Consider the following 23,187-nt stretch of genomic DNA (forward strand, 5'->3'; position numbering starts at 1 on the left):
GTATCTTACCGATGTCTCCAGCATCTTTATAATGTTATTGATGTAATGGAAACAATGTGATGTTCTTCAGGATGGTGAAGTCTTTGGACTATGAGAGGGCAAGAGAGGTAACATAGGCTTCAGGCAAAACTGCATCTTTGTTCCACGTGAATGTGAAATGTTTCTGATCTTCTTTTCTGATAGGGACAGAAAAGAACACACTGGATTAGCAGCCACCTACCACATCTGACACAGAGACTACTCTCGGGGCTGCTACTGACTTGAGTTTGCAGTATACCCTCATCCTTCAGGATCCTTCTGATTTCTGCAGGGATCATGCTGGTGAACTAAAGGTTTTGGGGACCACCATGCTGTATCCTTTAGATCCTTAAAAGAGGCACCCATCTCTGCCATCCCTCCCACCCCCAGATGTGATGTTGTTTTATGATCCTGATAGGAATAGATCAGTTTTAGAGGTTTCCACTTGGCTTTTCCTATTGTGATAGCTCTAACCCTACAGGTCAGGGACCCAAAATGAGAGTAATGTTAATTGCCAAGCATGTCAATGCCAATTATTCACTCTGGGACAGGGAAATGACCACCAAGCAGGTTCACAGACCCAGTGGACCTACTGTAAGCTGGAACTTGGGCAGGACTCCATTAATGATCTGGGCACCACATGAGCCACTCTGACAGGGGAGCCGTGATGATCCAGGGGTCTGGGTGTCAAAGTCAGTTCAGACCTTGTGTCCATCAATCTTCAAAATGTTTGGCTACCTACTTTTCCCCGGGTGTAGTTACCAAAGGAAAGGCCTTTGGGATTCATTTCTATGTATACTTGTGGTATATTGCAGGGTCCTTCTTGGTATTTGGCCACCTCTTCAGTTCCATGTCTGAAAGCTGGCTCAGGTCCAGAAACTGGCTGTGGGATCCTGATTTTTTATATTGGGCAACCAGCTTGATTTTCCTAGTCATCCATCCTTGACTTTTTTCTGCTGGTAGTACCTTCAACTGCCCATCTATTTTGCCTCTAGGGATGCTGTGTTTTATGAAGCATTTCTGCAGCTCTCTGCAGCTCAGGCTCCCTTGGCTGCCGTGCACACCTTGCTGGCTATTGTAATTTGCAATATTCAGACTTCTGTCAGTTCCGTGCTGCTTCCTGGCCTCTTCTGTTTTAGGATCCTATCGTCCTCAATGCTGTTCTGGAACAGCCTTTCCTACTGTCAGCTCTCACCTAAAAGGTGAGCCACCATTGACTAGTGACATCAGTACCCCTTTCATCAGTCTGTTTCTTTGGACTTCTGTAAAAATTTGTTATTTGTGCCTTTATGTGGAATATAATCATCTGGTGGGTCTTCAGGAAGCACAGAGTATTTAAATTTCAGCACACCCACATCCCTGACCCTTGTACTCCTTTCCATCAGTCCGCTGTAGCAGTTGTCATTTCAACTTTGCTTACTGTGGACCATAACTTTTTCTACGTGTAGTGTTTTAAAAATATATCTGCAAATTCTGAAATTTCTCCCTTTGAAAGGAGTCTGATGCCTCTCCCCTGAATATAGGTGAGATTTACTAACAGCTAGGGAGTAGCAGAAGTGATGGTATATGACTCCTGAGGCTAGTTCACAAAAAGGCCATGGCTTTCCTTTGTCTTTGGACAACTGCCCTTGGAATCCAGCCATTACATTGTGGGGAAGTCTAGGCCACAGGGAGTGGCCGTGTGTGGGTATGCTGGCTGACACCCCCAATCCAGGCTCCTGCATCAACTGTCAGACATGTGAGTAAATGAACCTTCAGATCATTCCAACCCCTGGCCTTCAGGCTGCTCCAGCTGAGGCCCCAGATGCTGTGGAACAGAGACAAGCCATCTCCACTATCTCCTGACCCACAGTACCCTAAAGAGATAATAAATGGTTCTTGTTTCAAGCCACCAAGTGTGTATATAGCAATAAACACAGCATCATTTTAGGAGCATCCTTTCAGGGAGTTTGCTACCAGTCTTTGCCTGGGCGTTAAATCCCATATCTTAGAAGATTGATCATAATAGTCTTCTACCCCATTTTACGCTCCAGTTCTCTCCTGATTTCAGCAGGGGTCATGCTGATGAATTAAACAAGGATGCTGGGGGCCACCACTCACCAAGCACACTTATAATCCAGCCCCACACAGACTTCCCTAGCTCCTGGCAGTTGGCTGGTTCTCACAACATGTAACGGGTTGAACTGTGTCCCTGCAAAAGATGTTGAAGTCCTAATCCCCTGGTACCCGTGAATGTAGCCTTATTTGGAAATAGGGTCTTTACAGATAATCAAATTAAGATGAATTAATTAGGGTAGGTCCTAATCCAATGACTGGTGTCCTTAAAAACAGGGCATTTGGACACAGAAACAGACACACATATAGGGTGAAAGGCATGTGAACATGAAAGCAGAGATGGGCATGATGCATCTACAAGCCAAGTAGCACCAAAGATTGCCAGCAAACCACCAGAAGCTAGCAGGCAGGGATGGAAGATCCTTCCTTTGCAGCCCTGTAACCTTGTTCTGACTTCCAGCCCCCAGAACTGTGAGATAAATTTCTCTGAAGCCACCCAGTCTGTGGTACTTTGTTACTGCAGCCCTAGCAAACTAATATGTTCTTTTGAGGGGGAGGGGGCTATAGTCCACCTGAATTATGCTAAGAAATTACCATAATTATATGCCTAGTGTCCAACAGGTTGGGGAAAGGAGTGCTCGGTTGGTAGGGAAAGGTGAGCCACATGGGCAGGCTCCAGAGGTTCAAGGCAGTCTTGGGGGTGGGGAGTGGTCAGAAGCTTTGAGGGCACCTACCCAGGTATGAGATCTCTTTGACATGTGTCATGGGCCCAGACTTTCCCAACCAGGGCCCCAAACTTAGCATCACAGAACTGCCTTGGCTGGGTGTTTACCATCTTTGAGATATTAATTCTTGAGCCTGGCCCTTGTCTTTATTGTCTCAATGCAGGAGATGAGGCTTTTTTTGCAGGCAACCGAAGAGACTCCATGGCTTTCAATGGTCTGTTGGTAGCCATCCACTGTCCGTTATTTCTCTTAAGGGCATCAGTAGTGTTAAGGAATGGCTACCCAATCCCAGTACCCTTCCTTATAGCTAATATTTCCATCATACGTAAAAGGCTTCTAGGGTATTCATTTCACTTCTCTGGTTCACTCTTCTACACGGGTGGAAGGTTAACAATTAGATCACTTCGTGCCAGGAGCTGTGAGTGTTCCATCCGCGAGTGGTGAGTGATTCACCCCATCTTGTCACCTGCCATCTAAACCCCAGGTACCAACTGTTGCAGGATGGTTTCTCCAGAAGCAGATGGTGAGAGAGAGTTTGGGGTACAAGTTTATATGGCATCAACACCTGTGAAAGGAAGGGGAAGGAGACAGGGTTGAGCCTAGGAAGGAGAGGGCCATCAGGCCCGGCTAAGCTGTAGGCAGCCTGTCAGCGCTGGGCCCAATGGCCAGGCCGGCTCAGTCACCTCAAGAAGGATACGACCTAGGAAGGTGGCCCTCTGTGGACAGGGGCGGGTATTCGCGGCCACCACAGTCCACCGTCGCACCTGGCAGATACGCTTCCCGCCGACACCGGGGATCAGCTCCCTCAGGATTCCCGGTGTGTGTGTGTGTGTGTGGAGGGGGCGGGGGGTCTCAGTTCAGCTCCACCAGCCCCCAAGGCTCCGGACGTCTGTAGTTCCCTCATGTCTGTCCTCGCACTTCCCAAGGTCACCCCACGGCCTGAAATGGCTGCTGGAGCTCCTTCCAAGGCTGTTTTGAAAAGCAGATGGGCTAACACACGTCACAGCGCGTCTACGAAGGACGTCCAAAGGTGCCCAGGGTGTCCTGCTCACTCCCGAGAGTCGTGAAAAGCCCCACGCATAAGGCCCACGCGTGCTGGGGAGGAAGCGTGTGGACGCCCCCCGCCCGCCCCAGCGCAAGCCCAGCGCACCCCGAACCCTCAGCGTCCCCGCGGACACCAGACCCGGGCCTGCGGGGTCGCCGTGGACGGACGCTCGCCTGAGGCCCGCGACCCCAACACCGGGGGCGAGGGGCGTCTCGCGCCCGCAACCCCAACACTGAGGTGACCGCGCTGAGAGGCGAGCCCGCGTTCCGGACTGTCGGCGATCCAAGCCCTCGGCGCAGAGCCTCTCGGGAGTGACGCTCTCCCTGCTCTCCCAATGGGAGCCCGGAGCGGCCTCGCCGCGTCCTCGCGGCCAATGGGAGCGAGCCTCTGGTGTTGCTGGGCGGGCCCGGCCTCCCACCTGGCAGGCGACTCACCGCGTTACCCGTCTCGCCCTTCCCGCCGCGCACGCGCGCTCTGTACAGGGTCGGCCGGGCGGTCGGGGGCGCGCGGGGCGGTGGCGGCGCCAGAGGAGCCGTGCGCGCTCGTGCCCGCGCCTCTGTGGAGCCGCCGGGGCCGCGCCCCTGCCCGCCGCCTGCGATCCCCGCGGGCCGATGCGGGTCGCCGGGCAGAGGGGAGCGACGTAGCTGCCGCCAGTGCCGCCGCCTCGGCTCGGCGCGGCCCGACCCCGACACAGACCGCGACCCCGCCCGGGTCGAGCCGGCCGACCGGCCGTCCTTCGGCAGGGCCATGGCCGAGCGCGGGTGCCCGCTGGAGGCGGTGCCGTTACCCGCCGAGGTGCGGGAGAGCCTGGCCGAGCTGGAGCTGGAGCTGTCGGAAGGTGAGCGGCCCGGCGCCTGGGACCCCCGCCTGCCCTCCTCCCAGACCCCCGCCCGGCCCTTACGCCCGAACCCCGACCCCCGTCAGGCTTCCGGCGCCCGGCGGGTGGCCGCGCTTTGGGTGGTTTGGCCTAAGGCGCGGGAACCTGGACGGGGATCACCGTTCTGTCCGAGCGGGCTGTCCGAGCGGGCTGTCCCAGCCGAGGGCTGCGGGTCAGCGCCCTGGCAGCCGCGCCGGCTGCAGCCCCGCGTGCCTCGGTTTCCTCCTCTGAGACGGGGTGGTCGGAGCACCTGCCTCTCGGCGCCCGTATGAGCCTAATGCCTTAGCAGGTGCAAAGCACTGAACACTTCGAACGAGGTTGTTAGCCCCTTTTAGGGAACTTTTATTAAAAATTTAAAAAGCATACTCAATAAGTGGTTGTTTGTTTAAAATAGACTGAGTGATTAGGCCTCAGAGGCGTGGATGGTGTTACCCCTCCGTCTGTTACCCCAAGGCTCGTGTCCTGAACTCCGCGTGGCTGTCGGCGCACAGAGTTAGTTCTTGTCCGGGATCAGGGAGGCCTCGTAGCCGTTGAAGAGAAGCAACTAAAGGCTTAACTGTTCTTGACACTTAAATGCGTTTTCAACTGTCAGCAGCCATTTACTCCATAGTCTGAACCCAGTTCAAGTTTCGCTCCGGTTGGGGTAGTGACTTGTTACCACTGTCTAATAAATATGCCCCGGACTGTACTGACTGCTCACCAGCCTTCGGGAGGTAGGTGCCGTTGTTATCTTTGTTTTACAGATAATACAGCATTTACATGCAACCGCTTTGAATTCAAAATCCAAATTTTAAAACGTTCTGTGACATGTGGCATTTTTTTTTTTTTAATGGAAGTGCAATTGGAAAAGGGTGGATTTGAGAATTCTTGGTGATTAGGTGCTCCTGGAAAATCTGAAAAACTCAGATTAGGAATGGTTCTGACAGTAACTACTGTCCTGAGTTTGTTATAGTTCTCATCGAGGGAAATATCATATAGATGCCGTTTAGATTTTACACAATTTCAAATATGTTTTTGCAGATTGTTCTTAATTTCTTCCCCAGTGTGTTAGTTATTTCCTCAATTCCTTGTTGTTTTGTGGTTGGATGTTGAAGTTCTTTCTAGGAGTTGACAGATAAGATTGAGAGCTTCATGATTTGTGTGACAGAACACAAAGACAAGTACTTCAACAAAAGAAATGCTTCTCTATTGAATCCTTTTATGCTGCTGTCATTTTAGACACATGTAGAGGATGTACAGTTGGGTGAAGGGTACAAGATTACGCATAGGTGGATAGGAGCCTGGAAACGTAGCTTAAGCCGAGGAAGGAGAAGACAGTGTTGGGGGGAAGGGGCAGCCGAGTGCGGTGCAGCCAGGGAGGCAGGAGCCCGGCCTCTGTCCCCCGCCCACACCGGTGAGGTTTTATTCACGTCATTAAAGGAAGGTGTTATTAACGAAGCACACTCCTAGAGCAACCAAAGTTCGTGTCATTGTCATTATCATTTTTATATTTTCATCAAGTAGAAGTAGAAAGTGGGTCTCCCTTTGCCCTACCTGCTATGTCTCTCCCCCCGCCCCCCTCCCCCCACCGTTTGAGAGGAACTTCTAAGTTAGAATAAAGTCAAGTCGGAATAGGGTGCCTTCATGGCACTCACATTTGTCTGAATGAGGAGTTGCTTAAAACTTCGAGATGACATCGTACGAGGCAGGTTGGAGGGAGGAGGGAGCTTAACACAGGCAAAACGCTGCCCACATGGAGACGGGGGTCATTGTCAGATACCGGGGTAACCTGGAGAAGCCTTCATGATGTCCCCTCAGCCCGTACCCGGCCTTGACTAGGAGAAAATACACCCCTGCCTTTATTCATAACTCGCACGGGCCTTGTTCTCCAGCGTCCTCACTGGATTCTCACTGACTGTGGAAATTGGGCTTCATCCTCAGGGATGGTTCTTGTCTTTGGAGGCACTCATTTCTCCCCATAGAGCAGGTCTGCGGACTTTCTCATTCCAGAGGGAAACAGGCACAGCCGTGCTCTTGCGCCCTAGCTTTCCTGGCTGCTTTGCCTGTCCTGACTCAGGGGTCTTCTTCAGATGAAGTTGAGGGTGACGGGTGGAGGTACACAGAGCTCACTCTTCTTAGAAGCCCCCCCCACCCCGTGAACATACTCAGAAGAATTCACGTATGTGGCTCCTCAAAGCGGATCAGAATGTCTGTGCATGAAAATGAGCTTATTAGAGGTATAATCTTGTTTTTTTAAAAGAATTAATTCCCAAACACTTACATTTTGCCTCTTACTGTCTGAAATTACCTTCGATTTGCCTCACAACTAATTTTGGTGCCGAACAGTGTCTTGGGGCTGTTGCTGCTGAACTGCTTTAAACGAGGATGATGGGGTGAACAGGTGGAGCACAGGGGATCTCTAGGGCAGCGCGACTGTTCTGTACAATACAGTAATGGTAGATGCAAGTCATTCCACATTTGTCAAAGCCCAGAGATTGTACAACACGAAGAGTGCACCCTAATGTTAGCTGCGGACTTCAGTTATAATGTATCAATTTTATTCATCAGTTAGAACGTATGTACCACAGTAATACAAGATGTAAACAGCAGGGGATGTGTGGGAAATCTCTGTTGTTTCAAATAAACTTTTCGTAAACCTGAAAAAAAAACCTCACAAAAAACCAAGGGTGATGGTGTGAAGTTTGTTCTTTGTTTTAGTTGCCTGCAGAGGTTTAGAGAGGAAATTCCTACACAATAGGTTACATTTATCCCACTCCTGTTTTTTCATTCTGGTTAATAGGTCTATTCTGTAGCTTTAACTTTAGTCTGTTTCTTGTTTTCATGCAGTTTGATAGTGCAGAGGCTCCAGCCTGGATGGAGTCAACCAGAAAGGGGAAAAGCTCCATTTGTGGATGTAGAGGAAGGGACTTCTTTTCACAAAAAGCGTTTTTCCTCATTAAATGTCTTTAATTTCTAAAATTTGTGATATATTGATAATTCTCTAGTTTTCAAAATGACAGCCCGACATTGCCTTCACATCGATAAACATTTGTTGTGCTTCCTAAATATTCTGTGGTATACTAAAGTTCTCATGTCCAAATTCCATTCATCTGCCAAAGCCCAGCCCAAGTGTCTTACGTGACCCTTTCCTGATCCTCTCTGATGAGGCTCCTTTCTCAGAATTCTCATCACCCTGCCCCCTCTTTTGGAGTTCTTGCCACCTTTTGTTTTTTGCGTTTGTTATTTATATATATTCATTCATTCAGTAATTATTGTGTACCTGCTGGGGGCTAGGTAATGTTTTGGCTGTAGTGGTCAGGTTTAGCGTTGTTTCTCCACTGATCATAAGGCTTTGCACAATGTTGTATTAAAATAGGAACGTAGATACACATTGCAGAGAAATGAAACAACTTAAAGGAAATGTAGGCTGGAGTGAGCATCCCTCCTACCTCTGGCATCTTCCCAGACGTGGCCCGTGGTATCCATTTCTTGTGTTTTCTTCTAGAAATAATCTGCCCGTGGTTCCCATACAGTGGTTCACACACCTCCCGGGCTCCCTAAGACCGTTGCTGGGGGCCTATGAGGGAAAACTGTCTTTTTATAATAATACTAAGACGTCATTTCTGTTTTCCATGTTTGTACTGATGGTGCAGGAGCAGTGATGGATAAAACTACTGGTGCCTTGGCAGAAACTGTGAGGCAAGGGCCCCAAATCACACTGATCAGTGCATTCTTCACCACCTCCCCACTTGCAGTAGAAACAGTGCCACTTTGACTTAGACATATCCTTTCTTGCTGAAGCAGTAACAGTTAACTTTCTTAAATCTCAACCCTGAGTACTTGTTCTAGTCTCCTCGTGAGGAATGGGAGGTGTACGTAAAGCACGTCTGCCACACTGAGAGGTCCAGAGCCTGTGAACGGCCCTGTTGTGCAGTTTGAGCTGCAGAACGAATGGGCCACGTTTGTTGTGGAGCGTGATTTTTACTTGAAAAAGTGAGTGACAGACAAGCTACAGTTATTCAGAGTTGGGTATGTGGTGGATGTTTTCTGAGAAATGAAGAACAATTGTCAGAAATTGTAGCCAATGATAATATTTGTGCTTTCAAGCAAAAATATAAAAATTTAAAACTTCTGTCTGCTACCATGAGCTTGACAGCCTCTCAGTACTTAAAGACTTATTTTGATGGGATCAGTGGCAATATTAATGAATGTGAGTTATTGATATTATTTAGTGAAATGTGTCAATGTTAGGAAGAGCTGTGTAATTCTGTGAACCAGCATTTTCCAAATGAACAGTGTATCATGTTACAGATTTGTGCATGGGTAAAAGATCCATTCAAAGATATACCAATAGATTGCAACGAAAAGTCGCAGTACGAAAAGTTCATTGGCAAGGTTTTAGATTCTACATTGCAGCTGTCATTTAAGAAACTACCACTTGCCTAGTTTTGGTGTGGTATAAAGCAGAATGTCCACAGTGATCTGAAAAGGGTACTGAAATACTCCTCCCTTTTCTAACCCATGTGTGTGTGAGGCTTTGCTTCATAGACTTCATAGACAAGATTTGCTTCATAGACTTCAACCCACATATCCTGCAGCCAGCTGAATGCTGAAGCAGATATGAGAATCCACTTGTCTTCTAAGAAGCCAGATATTAAGGACGCATGTAAAAGTAAAACAATACCTGTACTCACTAAATGCTTTGGAAATCTATTATTTTTTTAATTTAAAATATTACTTATGTTAACATGATAGGTTCATTATAAAATTTTTAAAATTAATTAAATGTTAAAAATTGCATCGTTTTAATTGCTAATATGGTAAACATTGATAACTCACAAAGAAACAACAGCTCTTTGGGGTCCTCAATAATTTTTAAGCGTGTGAAGGGTTCTTGAGGGCAACACCTTTGAGAACCACCAGACCACGTAACACTAACAGGGCTTTTAAGGAGATACCTAGATGTCAACATCTAAAACGCATCTCATTTTTCGTCCCCTGGTACTCGGGTTCGCCATTCCAGATGCTTTACTAACAATCTCCCCACTTGGAGAGTCAGTGCCTTTAACCTCCTGTTTGGCACAGTTTGCAATTTCTGCGGAGGATGAACTGGAATAGGGAGAACCAATGAGAGGTATTTTTCTTTTACTTTGTGTAACATTTTTTTAGCTGTTGCCTGGTATAATGTGATTTCTGTTTATATTTTTAAGGGAAATCAGATGTTTCAATTTATAAAACATATGTTTGAAAATCTTTAAAAATTGTACTTACTGACTAGCTGCTTGTACATCCATCCCACTTTATGCAAAATCCATCATCATGATTCAGGTGTATTCCCTTTAGAATGTTTTTCTTTCTATAGCAAATCATCCTAGTGCAGTTGTCTTTTTAAAGAATATTGATTTATAAATTTTTAAAAGAATATCAATACTAGGATTTCCATTAATATCGTAAAACTTTGCACATGCTGTTCATTGCCAGCTCTGTACGTGTTGAATTCCTTCCTTCGTTTTAAGACTTAAGTTTAAACTTCACTTTCTCTTTGAAGCTCTGCCTTCCTCTGAGAACAGCCCGCTCAAAGTTAGGTGCCTGCTCTTTTTGTCCCTGTAGCACTTACTGTGTCATTCTTACAGGATTTATCCAATTCTGTGTTTATTGTTTGTTTGGCTTTTCTTTGCCACTTCATAGGGAGCAATTCCAGAGGAAGTTTGATCTGCCCATCGTCATGTCCTCAGCGCCTAGCACATTTTAGGCGTTTTACTGAGCGCTTGCTGAATTAATAGAAGAGTGACCCACGCATGGTGCTTATTCTCAGTTTTAAATCAAGAATCCTCCGTAATTGGCTTGAATACTTAGCTTTTTGATAATAGTTTTTCAGATTCAGTGAAGCCCTGGGAGGACTGACCTGTGCCTCGGGGAGCCATTGAACCAGGATGTGGTCTTTGTTGCTCTGAACTCCTAGGAGGAAAAGAGGCTGAGATGAGTGCGCTGGGAGTCCAGCCCCGCCACGTGGAGCTCCAAGACTCCAGTCTAATCTGGCGCCACAGTGGCCGTGATCCCCCTGGGCCTTCCCTGCTGGGGTCCGGGTCCACACTGACCACAACTGAGGTCACGACTCCTGCCGCAGGAGTACAGCAGCTGCTGCATGCCTGGGAAGCTGTGACTCCCAATAGGGACCTTGGCTCAAGGACCCCACGTGGCCTGAAACTTTCCTAGGGCTGCCTGGAGTCTAGGACTTTTCCTGCCCCACCCGCCTGCCTTTCTTCTTCCTTCTGCAGTCTCACCCGACAGCTCGCCAGCGTCCTCCGGGGCCCTCCCCATTTTCCCACCTAAATCTCTTCACGTCTGATCCTGTCATGATGTGTGCTTCTTGGAGGACCTGAACTGCCTACAGGGTCATGGGTTTAGACCCGTGTTGGGAGGGCTGGTTTATTTGGTGTTCTGGTTTACGTGTGTGTCTCCCTCGTCGATGGTCTGCCCTTCGAGGTTGTACCCGGCACGTAGTTGGTGGTCATCGTGCCCTGAACTGAACTATTTGCTCTTCTCAGGACTCTCTTGGCCGCGGCCAGCTCTGGCTTAGTTGACCATCGTGATGCTTCACCAGAGCAGGGGCCGAGCCCACCTTGCTCTCCTCGGTGTCCCAGGCACCAGAGCCGCCGAAGTATCGGCCGTGTCCATTGACCTGTTACACTTCCAGGCTCTGTCGTAAAGAAAGGCGCCATTTGCTCTGTCCATTTGCCTTCTGTTAACACCTGGCAGACAAAGGGAGGTTGGGCCTTCGGGGAGGTAGCCTTAGACTGGGTCAGGAGGAGCCGTCCCTGTGGCCGGGGAGGGAGCGGTCGCGGCTGGCGGGCTGGTTGGGCCGGGGCCGCAGAGGAGGGAGCCGGCCGGGTCACGGCGCGAGGGGCAGGCCCTGGGAGACGGGCCAGGAAGGCAGCCTGGGCCGGCCGGGCGGGTGTGCTGGGCCCTGGGCTTCTGCGCCAAGTGCGCTGAGGAGCCGCTGGAGCTCTTGCTGCTCTGACCACTGGTGCCCTTAAAGACTCCCTGGCTGCTGGGAGGAGGGAGAGCGAGCCCGAGGCCAGCTGCAGGGCAGGTGCTGCGGCAGCACGTGCTCGGACGCAGGGCAGCGGCTACGGGGCTGAAACGCGGCTGGATCGGAGGCGGGTCCGGATCAGGACTGAGGGCATCGCTGTCGCTGTTGCTGGAGGGTGGCCAGGAGTCAGGACTGAGCGCCATGATTTGCTGCGTGTGCCCCGTGAGATGGGAGGGGCCGGGGAGGGCCGGGCTGAGGGAAAGCGTGGCTGCTCCTTTATTCGCAGAAGAGCTCGCGCGAACACACGGGCCGTGACTCGTGTGCGAGGTGGCCGCGTGGAGGTGTTACATGACAGAAATTTCTACCCTCACAGACGTGCGTCCTCAGTGGGGGGAGCAGACGGCCAGATGAATAAAAACGTACGCAACATTAGATTTCGATAAGTGCGTTGAGAGAAACCGGGAGGGAAGAGGGACGGGGAGGAAACGCTTGTAGACTTGGGGCGGGGGGGGGCTGCAGTTCTCCCCAGGGTGGGCAAGGGAGGCCTCCCCAAGGAGGGCCTTTGAATCCAGAGAGAAACTGCATTGCTGGGAGGTTTGTTTGTGGGCAGGGCTCTGCAGGTGAGGAGGCCCCAGGGCAGGAGAGGACTGTCTCGTGTGTGTGTGTGTGTGTGTGTGTGTGTGTGTGTGTGTGTGTAGCAGAGGGGGACAAGCAGCGGCTGGAGGAGATTCCCCAGGACCCCTTGTGCTTCCGCAGTATCAGTGTTTATCCGGGGGGGTGGGGCTCCGTGGAGGAGGGCCGTGGTCTGGCAGGTGCCTCGTGCCGGATCTCTGTCCCGGCAGTGAACTGGTTGCCTAGGATGAAGCTGAAGGCAGAGAGTGGCGTGGTGAGTGAGGTGGGGACCCCAGCCAGTCTGCTCCATCGTTCCGCTGTGTTGGGAAGACTTGGAGGGGCGCGCCTGCTACCCTGTGCAGTAAATGCTTCCCGCGTGACACGGGCCAGGACGCGGGATGGAGACGTGAGGGTCCCGTCTCCCCCTCGGCAGTCGCAGCACCTGGGGGAGAGCGACTGCCGTCCTGCTCGGCACTGGCCAGTCTGGCCAGGCCCTTTCCTCGGCTGGCGGGCAGGAAGGAGCGGGTGTGTCGGGGCACAGTGCCCTTCTGGGGGCAGCCGCCTGGCGCAGGCCTCAGCCCAGGTGTGTGGGTCTGAGTCGTGCACTCGTGGCAGCCTCCGTGGTCATTCAGTTCCCTGCCCTCCTTTGACCTTCAGCCTCGCAAAGTGAGATCAATATACATTCAGGACTTAGAGTCTGAAAAGAGACCAGGGCGGGGGCACTGCTATGCTGGGGTGAAGAGTCCTCGAGGAGCGGGGCCCGGGGGTGGAGTCCCTGCCTGCCGATGCGGCCCGCACCCCCATGGGGCGTCCCCGCACGTGTCATCGTCGGGCTCCAGGGTGAGTGCTCCGTCGTCTTAGTTGGAAAGACCCAGAGACTTGTAACTTTGAAGACACATCTCTCTTTCATCTTTTAACTGACATGATATACATCATTTAATATAAAATGAACGCCTACAAAGCATTTGGTCACTCTGCTATGACACGGCCGAGGAAAGGGGGGGAAGGAAGCAGGGTGGTGGGAGTGGGAAACGTACTGCTGGCACGTCCTTAAGACAGACTCTTCCTGGAGCATTTTGTTTGCAGTGAGCTGCTTCTGAGTGAGACCAGCATAACCCTTGTGGATCAGTCTGTATACCCGTAAGTTATCCAACATTTCTGGTGTTGTGCTTCTGTATTAAAATGACTAGGAAGTTAGGTACTATTTGGCAAAGAAAAACCTCTGTGGTCAGGGAAGGAAACCCTAAACATTGTTACCTCTGTCGTCTGTTGATGAAGAATCTTTTGGAGTGATGCCCCCCAAGGGCTTCCTTCCCACTTTTCACACAGGAGATGAATGGCCTGTGTTTTGAGAGTTCCTGCATTCTTGGGGCAGCACTTCAAGTAATCGCCGGGGTACAGTGATCACGCAGGGGTTTCCATTCAGACTTGGCTTTGTGTCATTCAGCTGTAAGGAAAGACTAGAAATCCTGTTCCTTCAGTCTACACTGACTATTCGTGATTTAAGACTACCATTTTGGAAACAGAGAAGGAACTTTTATTCCCTTTCAGACTTCACAAATTTTCTACAGGGTCTTTGGTAAAGAACCTTTAAACTGAGTATCTGAAACGTCAAAAGCTATGCTTATGCTTGTTGAAAACAGGCAACTCAAAAGAGCATGTCCTAGTAAGTTCCTCCATGACTCATGGGTTTGTGTCCTTAGGTTACCTCTAAAGATGAAGGAGGCTAAGCTGTTTTCAGGAAACAGCTAGGAAACACTAAAACTAGGATCGTTTTGAAATGAAGGTCATAGAAATGTTATAGAAATAGAGATTCTCATCTCATCGTCACATAGTCTTGGTGCTATGGACTGAACTGTGTCCCCCAAATTCATATGTCGAAGCCCTAACCCCCAGTGTGACTGTATTCCTTTAAGGAGGTGATTAAGGTTAAATGAGGTGCTAAGGGTGGGGTCCCCAATCCCCTAGGAGCCGTGTCCTCATAAGAGAGAGAGAGAGAGAGACACGCACACACAGAGGAAAGACTACGTGATGACCCGGGTGGGCGGTTGTCTGCACACGAAGAGAGAGGCCGCGGGAGGGACCAGCCCTGCTGCGACATGTGGATCTCAGATGTCCAGCCTCCAGAACCGTTGTTTAGACCACCCAGCCTGTGGCATTTTGGTATAGTGGCCCGAGCAGACTAAGACCCTCGGCGTGTCATCCTGTCCTTCAGCAACCTTCAGCAGACTGAGTAGAAAGGCTCATGACCTAGCGGGGCTGACAGATGCGTGAACTGGCAGTGCGGTGAAGTGTGCGGGCCCCGTCGGCACTAAAAGGGGAGTGACCATCGGGGCTGGGCAAGCAGGAAATAGAGTTTCCTCCAGCTTTGTTTTGAAGGCACGTGTGAGGAGGGTGGAGCAGAAGAGCACGGAAGGACGTGCTGGACAGAGGAGGGTGAGCCAGAGCTGAGTGAGCTGGGGGTCCAGACAGTGTCCCCCTGGCCAGTGGTGGGAGAGCAGGCTGGAAGGACGGGGCTTCTCACAGGAGGATTTATGCATGCCAGAGAGGAATTCGGACCGGACTCTGGAGTCTAGACCAGTGTTGGAACAAACTCACATGCTGCCTGCAGCCAGGTGGGTGTTGTGGATGTGAGGTGACAGGCACAGTAGAACCTTCTGTGGTGGTGGAAATGTTTTGTGCTGTCCGGTGTGGTAGCCACTGGCTACTTGTGGCATTAAACACTTGAAATGTGGCTGGTGGGCCTGGGGGACTAAATAGTCATTTAATTTACTTTTAATTAATGAAAATTTAAATAGCCACATATGGCTAGTGGCTGTTGTATTGGACAACACAGCAAAGTGTGTGGTCTGCTAAAGGCATTGTATTAAAAAAGAGGAATGCCGTCAACGTATACCTTATGCAGTCTTCTACCCCAGCTCTCAACAGTGGGAGAAGATTAAAATGAGTGTGTGCGTTCAAGAACCCACAAAATCTTGAAAAGAGAGATGGCCAATTTTCTGTTTTTGAAAAAGGACTAAGGGAGTGGTTACCCTTGGGTGCTTTACTTTAAGCAGGTCTTCCTTAATAAATGATGGAGCCGGCGGGGTTTTAAGGTATTAAGCAGCAAGTGAAATATTCCTGTGTGATCTCTGTCTGTCTCTCTTTACTCCTCTCTCTCTCAGATTTAGAATGATTTTTCTGGTGGCATGTAGAGAGTGGTTTGGATGCGTGTGACATTGGGATAAGAAACGTTAAAGAGCATGTTGCCGTGCTCCAGGGCGGGAGACCGTGCTGACCTGGCTGGAGGCTGAGCCAGTGGGCTGGGGAGAGTGCTCTGAAATAGAAGCAGCAGCCTTGGTGTGAAGAGGGGCACGTCGGAGGATGACCCCTTGTTGGGGGGCTCTAGGATGATTCCCGAGTTTCTGAAATGAATGCCGGGGAGATGATGGGTCTCTTCACTGAAGATGTGGGACATGGGAAGAACACATCTGCTTCATACCTGTTGAGCGTGAAGTGCCCCTGGGAGATCCGAGGGATGGTGTCCAGGGAACATTTGGATGTGTAGGACAGGCACTTTTAGAAAGGGCTAGTCTGAAAGTAGAAATTTGGAAGTCATTGGTACAACAATTGCCCCGTCTGGAGAACTGAAAAATGCAAAGAAGGCCTAGGATAAACCCTCGAGGGACCAAGCCCCAGAGGGAAAGGCAGAGGAGGAGACCACAGAGGAGACTGAAGAAGGAAGACACCACAGCAGGAGCAGAGCAGGGGGTGGGCCTCTGTGCACGGAGGCTGGAGAGGGTCTCTAGCCAGGGAGCGTTTACTTGGGGTGGAGGATTTTCTAGGTCAATACGCATGACCAGTCATCAGGTGAAGATGACTCTCCTTCCCCAGATGTCACGGAAATGGTAGCAGTTTTAAAAATTGAAAGGAAATTGACAGCAGTCTAGATTCTGGAAAGTCAGAAAGGTCGGTCGGCACAGTGAGCAAGGTCGGGGCGGGAGCGGGGAGGCAGGGCTGAGGCGGGGAAGCCTCTGCGCTGGGGAGGAGAGGGTGCCTTTCTCAGGGGTTTCCGGAGTCCGCCACGCCACTGCATTGGGAGGAAGGGGTGCCCAGAGGGCAGGCCCACCTCTGCCTCAGCAGCACAGTTTCTCACTCACATTCCTCAGAAGAGTTCGCTCGAGTGGAAGCTGTGTAGCTGAAAAGTTGGGAAACCCTGGAGGGGATGATATTTAAGTTCTCCCTTCAGCTGCAAGAGGGTTCTGCGTTCTGGTCCTGAGCATCCAGTGTGAATCATACCATAGTGTCGTGTTATCTCACCAAGGGATGTTTAAAAGCAACCTGCACGTGGCAGTTTATAGGGGCTTTATTCATAATTGCCCAAACTTGGAAGCAACCAAGATGGATGTCCTTCAGTAGTTGAATGGATAAATAAACTCTTACATTGAGACAATGGGATATTATTTAGCACTAAAAAGAAATGAGTTATCAAGCCAAGAAAAGGCACAGAACAATCTCAAATGCACGTTACTCAGTGAAAGAAATCAATCTGAAAAGGCTACTGATTCCAACTATTCTGGAAAACTATGGAGACAGTAAAAAAGGTCAGTGGTTGCCAGGGGTTCAGGGGTTCAGGGGGTGGGGAGAGGGATGAATAGGCAGAGCACAGAGTATTTTTAGGGCAGTGAAATACTCTGTATGGTAGCGTAATGATAGATACATGTCATTATACGGTGGTCCAAGCCCACGGAATGTATGACAGCAAGAGTGAACCATATGGGCTTTGGGTGATGATGACGTGTCAGCGTAGCTCATCGTCTGTGACAAATGCACCACTCTGGTGGCAGATGTTGATATTGGGGGAGGCTGTGCATGTGGCGGGCAGGGGATGGATGGGAACTCTCTGTGCCTTGCCCTCAATTTTGCTTGTGAACCTTAAACTGCTCTAAAAAAAGTAAAATAAAGCAAAAGAGAGAAGGAAAAAAAAAAACCTGGAAAATAAATCTACAAGCCCAGATGGTTTCACTGACAAAATTTATCAAACATTTAAAAAAGAAATAACACCAATTTTACATAGTCTCTCTCATGTATATTTTAACTTTTAATTTTGGAATAATTTTAATCTCATAAGAAATTGCAAAATTAGTACATAGAATTCATTCAGTTTCCCACAATAACATCTTATATAGCCATAGTACATTATCAAACCATATTCCATATATTCTTAATTATATTCTTAATATATAAAAATTGTATGATTATTGTGTTAAAAGATTTAACGAGTTCAAAAGTGCATGAAGTAAAAAGCGAAATCTAACACCCACCCCAAGGCAAATAAATAAATCACTTCCTAGGGGTAACCACTGCTAATAATTTGTTGGGTACCTCCAGACATTTTGTGCACATACAGAAATATATATACCTACATGCATGTGAATATAGTTTTATTTTTTAATTTTTATCAGAATTACATCATTTCATATGTACATTGTTTTTCAGCTTGCTGTTTTTACTCAGTAGGATATCATGAAATCCGTGTAAGTGATACCCACCCCTTCCCCGCCCCCTCAAGTACCAGAGTATTTTTTAGGACTCACAGTATCCTGTAGTAGTGATGTATGGCATCACATTCACTTCTTCCTATTTGTTTTCATGGACAGTTAGGTTTTCTCACATACTTTGCTGTTACATGTAATGTGCACCGCCTGTCCTCGTTCCCGTGACCTTAAGGAGCTACTGAGTGCCTTCGAGAATAGGTCTTTAGAAATTGTGTTGCTGAGGTAGAGACATGATGATAGCATTCGGGGTTTTGCCTTTATAGTCCAAAGTGAATTTGGTTTGTGGCCGTGGAGGTCAACCCGAGCCACACATCGTGCCCCTGCCTGGAGCATTCGTGAGAGCAGCTGCCCACAGGCCACCAGAGAGGCACCGTCTGCGATGGCCTGGTGTGTTTCCAAAATCACCCTGGGGCCGGGGTGCCCATGCAGGGGAGACCTCCACTGTGTCTGGGATTCCCTCTGGCTGGTGGTCAGGGTCATCCCGGTTCTGTGCAGCAGACTGAGGAGCTTGCTCTGCTGTTGTCTCTCTCTAGCGTTTACCGAACCTGGGGTCAGAAATCTTGGATGTGAGTCCCTTTATTAGTTCATTAGTTTTGCCCTGGAGTCTGTTTTGGATTCCATTTTGCTGTCTGTGGCTGGAAGCTTTGCATTCAGAGGTGTGTCAGGTTGGTGTCTACATTGGATACTTGAAAATATGCTAACTGGTTACACGCGAGAATGTGTAGCGGGTTGTATTCAGTTGGTTTGGAAAGCTTTCAGGACATCATGAACACCAAACGGGGAGTTAGCACGTTTCCTTTCTGAATGCTCTTGGTACCTTCACCACGTAAGCGTTCATTTGAAACGGGAGCATGAGAAGAGACAGTTTCTAGGAAATGAGTACTTAATTTTAAAATATTCTGAGATTGGAATTGACATATACACACTACCATATACGAAGTAGATAACTAATAAGAAACTACCGTATACCACAGGGAACCTTATTCAATACTCTGTAATGACCTATATGGAAATAGAATCTAAAAAAGAGTGGATATACGTATATGTGTAACTGATTCTCTTTGCTGTACAGCAGAAACTAACACAACATTGTAAATAACTGTCCTCCAATAAAAATTAATTTTAAAAATGAAAAATAAATCCTGCAAAATCCAATGCTCTGCTTTAAAATGAGGATTTATCTGTTTTAGTTTAGTGTTGCAATATTGTTTTCATTTAAATTTGTCTTAATTACATATTTTCATATGTTCTGGAGGAAACAAGTTTTTTAGTAGATATTGTTTAAAAAAACACATGTGCTTTAAATTTGTTCACAAGTTGAAACTCAGTAAGCAAAATCATACAATCATATCCTGGATCCAGTCAGGGTCTGTGAGTGTCCAGTGAGTGTGAGACAAGGACAGCGCAGCCCATGGGCCACCGCAGTCAGCAGTGGATTAGGTGCGCTCATTACATCACAGATTGGATGATGATAAAGACGAAGTGCTTAGTGAAGAATTGACAACAGAGTGAGATTTATTATATGATGTCATTCAGGTAGAGTAAAGATACACGGACACAAGGCAGGATACGTTCTGCAGAACGTATTCAAATTAAAAGGCCCACAAGGCAGTAGAATAGTTTTGTGTGGGGTTGGTGGGGGATCAGGTGCAGATCAAGGCCGAGTCAAAGGGTGTCGGTGGCAACCGGGAGCGGCTCTGTGGGCGCCCGACTGGGTGCGCAGTCCTCAAAGCGGAGGCTCTGTGCGGTGGCCTCACCACTTTGCCTGTTTGTTTGGGGTGGGTGGGCGGGGGGCAGGGGCAGGAGGAGCGCGGAGTGGGTGCCAGGAGGGCTTGCAGAGCACTGGAAGATTTCTGTTGAAGACCACTCACCCAAAGTGCAAGGTACTCGTGGACACCGTGATACATGCTTCTGGTCGAAATAAAGTCTCCCAGACATGCTGGATCTGCCCTGAGTGCTCCGAGTTATCCAGGAAACCAGCTGCTGTGCTTAGACTGAGAAGTGTTTCCCTGCAGACACATTTCCTGCCCTGTTTCTGGGTAGGTTAATTCATTTTTAGGCTGTTCTTCTTCAGGTCCTATTCCCCGAGTGCTGGCCCAGGGACACCCCGTGGCCTGCGAGGGTTGGTTTCCTGTGGGTCCCTTACAGCAGTACTTCCGCAGCTTGAACCTGCACAGGTCACCTGGGGATCTTGGTAAAATGCAGATGCAGATTCTATCGGTCTGGGGTGTGGCCTCGGAGTCTCTGCAGTTTTGACTCTTGTCCAGAACGTCCCGTGACGGGAATGGTTCGGCATGTAGCCTTCTGAGTCTGGCTTCCGTCACTCAGCAACGTGCGTGGAAGATCCACCCAGGCTGTTGTCTGTCGGTAGCTTGTTCCTTTTTACTGCTGGTTAGCATTCCACTGTGTGGATGCATCATGCTTTCTTTATCCAATCACCAGCTGAAGGACCTAAGTGTTTCCAGTTTTTCCATTGTGAATGAATTTTTAATGAAAAAATTTTGGGAACTTCAGAAGAAATGTAATTCTGTTTTTCCCTTGTTGTTTTAGGTGACATCACTCAGAAAGGATATGAAAAGAAAAGGGGAAAGCTGCTTGCACGTTATGTACCACTCACTCAAGGTAAGGTCAGCACGTGTCTCATAAAACCGATTTAAAATTTGATTTTAGAGCTTGACATTGGTAGTTTCATATTTTATTGAGAAGGTCTGGGCAAATAGCGTGTCTACTATAAGATTATAAAATCCAAAGGCATATAGTATAATTTATATCTCTGGTTTGGTGTAGATTTCATTCCCAAATAGGATTTCTTTTATTTTTATGATCATAACCATGATTATTTTTATGGTTTTAGTAAGGAACATTTCCTTACTTAGGTTTGGAACAAATATTATAAAGATGTCAGTTCTTCCCACCTTAGATTGATCTGTAGAGTGCACATTCAGTGTTTCAACAGAGTTGTTGGGGGTGGAATTTAACAAGCTAATTTTAAAATTTATATACAAGTTTGGGACTTCCCTGGCAGGCCGGTGGTTAAGACTCTGCCCTTCCACTCCAGGGGGCGCGGGTTCGATCCCTGGTCAGGGAACTAAGACCCCATGTGCTGTATGCGGCACAGCCAAAAAAAAAAAGAAAGGTTTATTAAAAAAAAAAAGTATATACAAGTTTAAAGGGCCAAGGAATTCAAAATATGATAAAAAAGAAGAATGAGGTGGGAGGATTTGCTGATCAGGATATGAAGAGTTAATATCAAGCTGTTGTCATTAAGACAGCCTGGTTTGGCACAAGGGAAGACAGCTAGATTGCAGAGCAGAACATGGGCCCAGACAGACATGCACGCTGTGGAGACCAGGCTTATGGTGGAGGTGGTGTTGCCGCTCCCGGTGCTGGCACAGTTCCTTAAGACACGGAAACCAGATATTAAGGGCCTAAATGAGAAAGGCAAAAATTATAGCACCTTTGGAAGATCATACAGGAAAACTTTCACCATCTCTAAATAGGAGGGATTTCTCAAGTCCCTAAAGGTACCAATAAGCAGCAACTGTAAAGGAAAAAATTGGTAAATCGGGGTGTGTTAAAGTTGAGAATTTTATTCTATCACAAGTCCCCATAAAGAGACTAAAGACAAGCCACAGCGTGGGAGGGGATAATCCCAGCAGAAATAACAGGAAAAGGACTAGTTTTCCGAGCCTGCAAGGCAGCAGCGTCAGCAGAGCCCTTTGCGATAGTGGGAATGGTCTGTAGCTCCACTGTCTGGTACACTGACCCGTTGCCACGTGTGGCTCCTGAGCATTTGAAGTGTGGTGGTGTGACTGAGAGACTGAATTTTTAATTTAATTTTAATTAATTTCAACTTTAAAGAGCCAGAAGGTCCCCCAACATGATTTTTTAAAAAGCCCAGTAGGAAAATGGGCTAAAGACTTGAGTAAGTATTTTATTGGAGGAAACCCTAATAGCCAGCAAGCAAACGAAAAGATACTTACCTAAGCTTGGTAGCAGTCAGAGAGATGCACATTAAACCTTGGGCTGTTGGAGAGGATTCAGACGGGTGTGCACGGCTCGTGGGACCTGGCAGAGTAGAAGAGGTGCAGAGGCAGCCGGCAGCTCTCCTTCAGGGACACGCATGCCCTGGAGAAACTCTGGATGCCTGCACCCTGTTCTTGTTCTGTGCACAAGAATGTTCATTGTTTTCCCTCAACTGCCAGGTGCTCACACATCCATCAGCAGGATGCCTACGTGTGTCAGCAAGGATGAATCTCATAAGCGTTAACGGGGAGGGATAAAACGATTACACGCAACTGCCAGGTGTTCACACATCCATCAGCAGGATGCCTACGTGTGTCAGCAAGGATGAATCTCATAAGCGTTAAAGGGGAGGGATAAAACGATTACACTCAACTGCCAGGTGCTCACACATCCATCAGCAGGATGCCTACGTGTGTCAGCAAGGATGAATCTCATAAACGTTAAAGGGGAGGGATAAAATGATTACACTCAACTGCCAGGTGCTCACACATCCATCAGCAGGATGCCTACGTGTGTCAGCAAGGATGAATCTCATAAGCGTTAAAGGGGAGGGATAAAACGATTACACTCAACTGCCAGGTGCTCACACATCCATCAGCAGGATGCCTACGTGTGTCAGCAAGGATGAATCTCATAAGCGTTAAAGGGGAGGGATAAAACGATTACACTCAACTGCCAGGTGCTCACACATCCATCAGCAGGATGCCTACGTGTGTCAGCAAGGATGAATCTCATAAGCGTTAACGGGGAGGGATAAAACGATTACACTCAACTGCCAGGTGCTCACACATCCATCAGCAGGATGCCTACGTGTGTCAGCAAGGATGAATCTCATAAACGTTAACGGGGAGGGATAAAACGATTACACTCAACTGCCAGGTGCTCACACATCCATCAGCAGGATGCCTACGTGTGTCAGCAAGGATGAATCTCATAAGCGTTAAAGGGGAGGGATAAAACGATTACACTCAACTGCCAGGTGCTCACACATCCATCAGCAGGATGCCTACGTGTGTCAGCAAGGATGAATCTCATAAGCGTTAACGGGGAGGGATAAAACGATTACACTCAACTGCCAGGTGCTCACACATCCATCAGCAGGATGCCTACGTGTGTCAGCAAGGATGAATCTCATAAACGTTAACGGGGAGGGATAAAACGATTACACTCAACTGCCAGGTGCTCACACATCCATCAGCAGGATGCCTACGTGTGTCAGCAAGGATGAATCTCATAAGCGTTAACGGGGAGGGATAAAACGATTACACTCAACTGCCAGG

The 23,187-nt window shown here is 48.5% G+C and overlaps 1 protein-coding gene across 3 annotated transcripts in view; it reads left to right on the top strand.

The window, feature by feature from the left end:
* Positions 1-4,590: 4,590 nt before the first annotated feature.
* Positions 4,591-23,187, top strand: part of DIP2A (disco interacting protein 2 homolog A) — a 92,355-nt gene continuing 73,758 nt past the window's right edge. For all 3 annotated transcript variants that reach the window (XM_065876757.1, XM_065876758.1, XM_065876759.1), the window contains exons 1-2: positions 4,591-4,681; positions 20,432-20,503. In XM_065876757.1, coding sequence (XP_065732829.1) covers positions 4,591-4,681; positions 20,432-20,503 — 163 coding nt within the window. The remainder of the gene's footprint in view (positions 4,682-20,431; positions 20,504-23,187) is intronic.

This window comes from Phocoena phocoena, chromosome 4 (genome assembly GCF_963924675.1).
Source record: "Phocoena phocoena chromosome 4, mPhoPho1.1, whole genome shotgun sequence".
In the NCBI taxonomy this organism is placed as follows: Eukaryota; Metazoa; Chordata; class Mammalia; order Artiodactyla; family Phocoenidae; genus Phocoena; species Phocoena phocoena.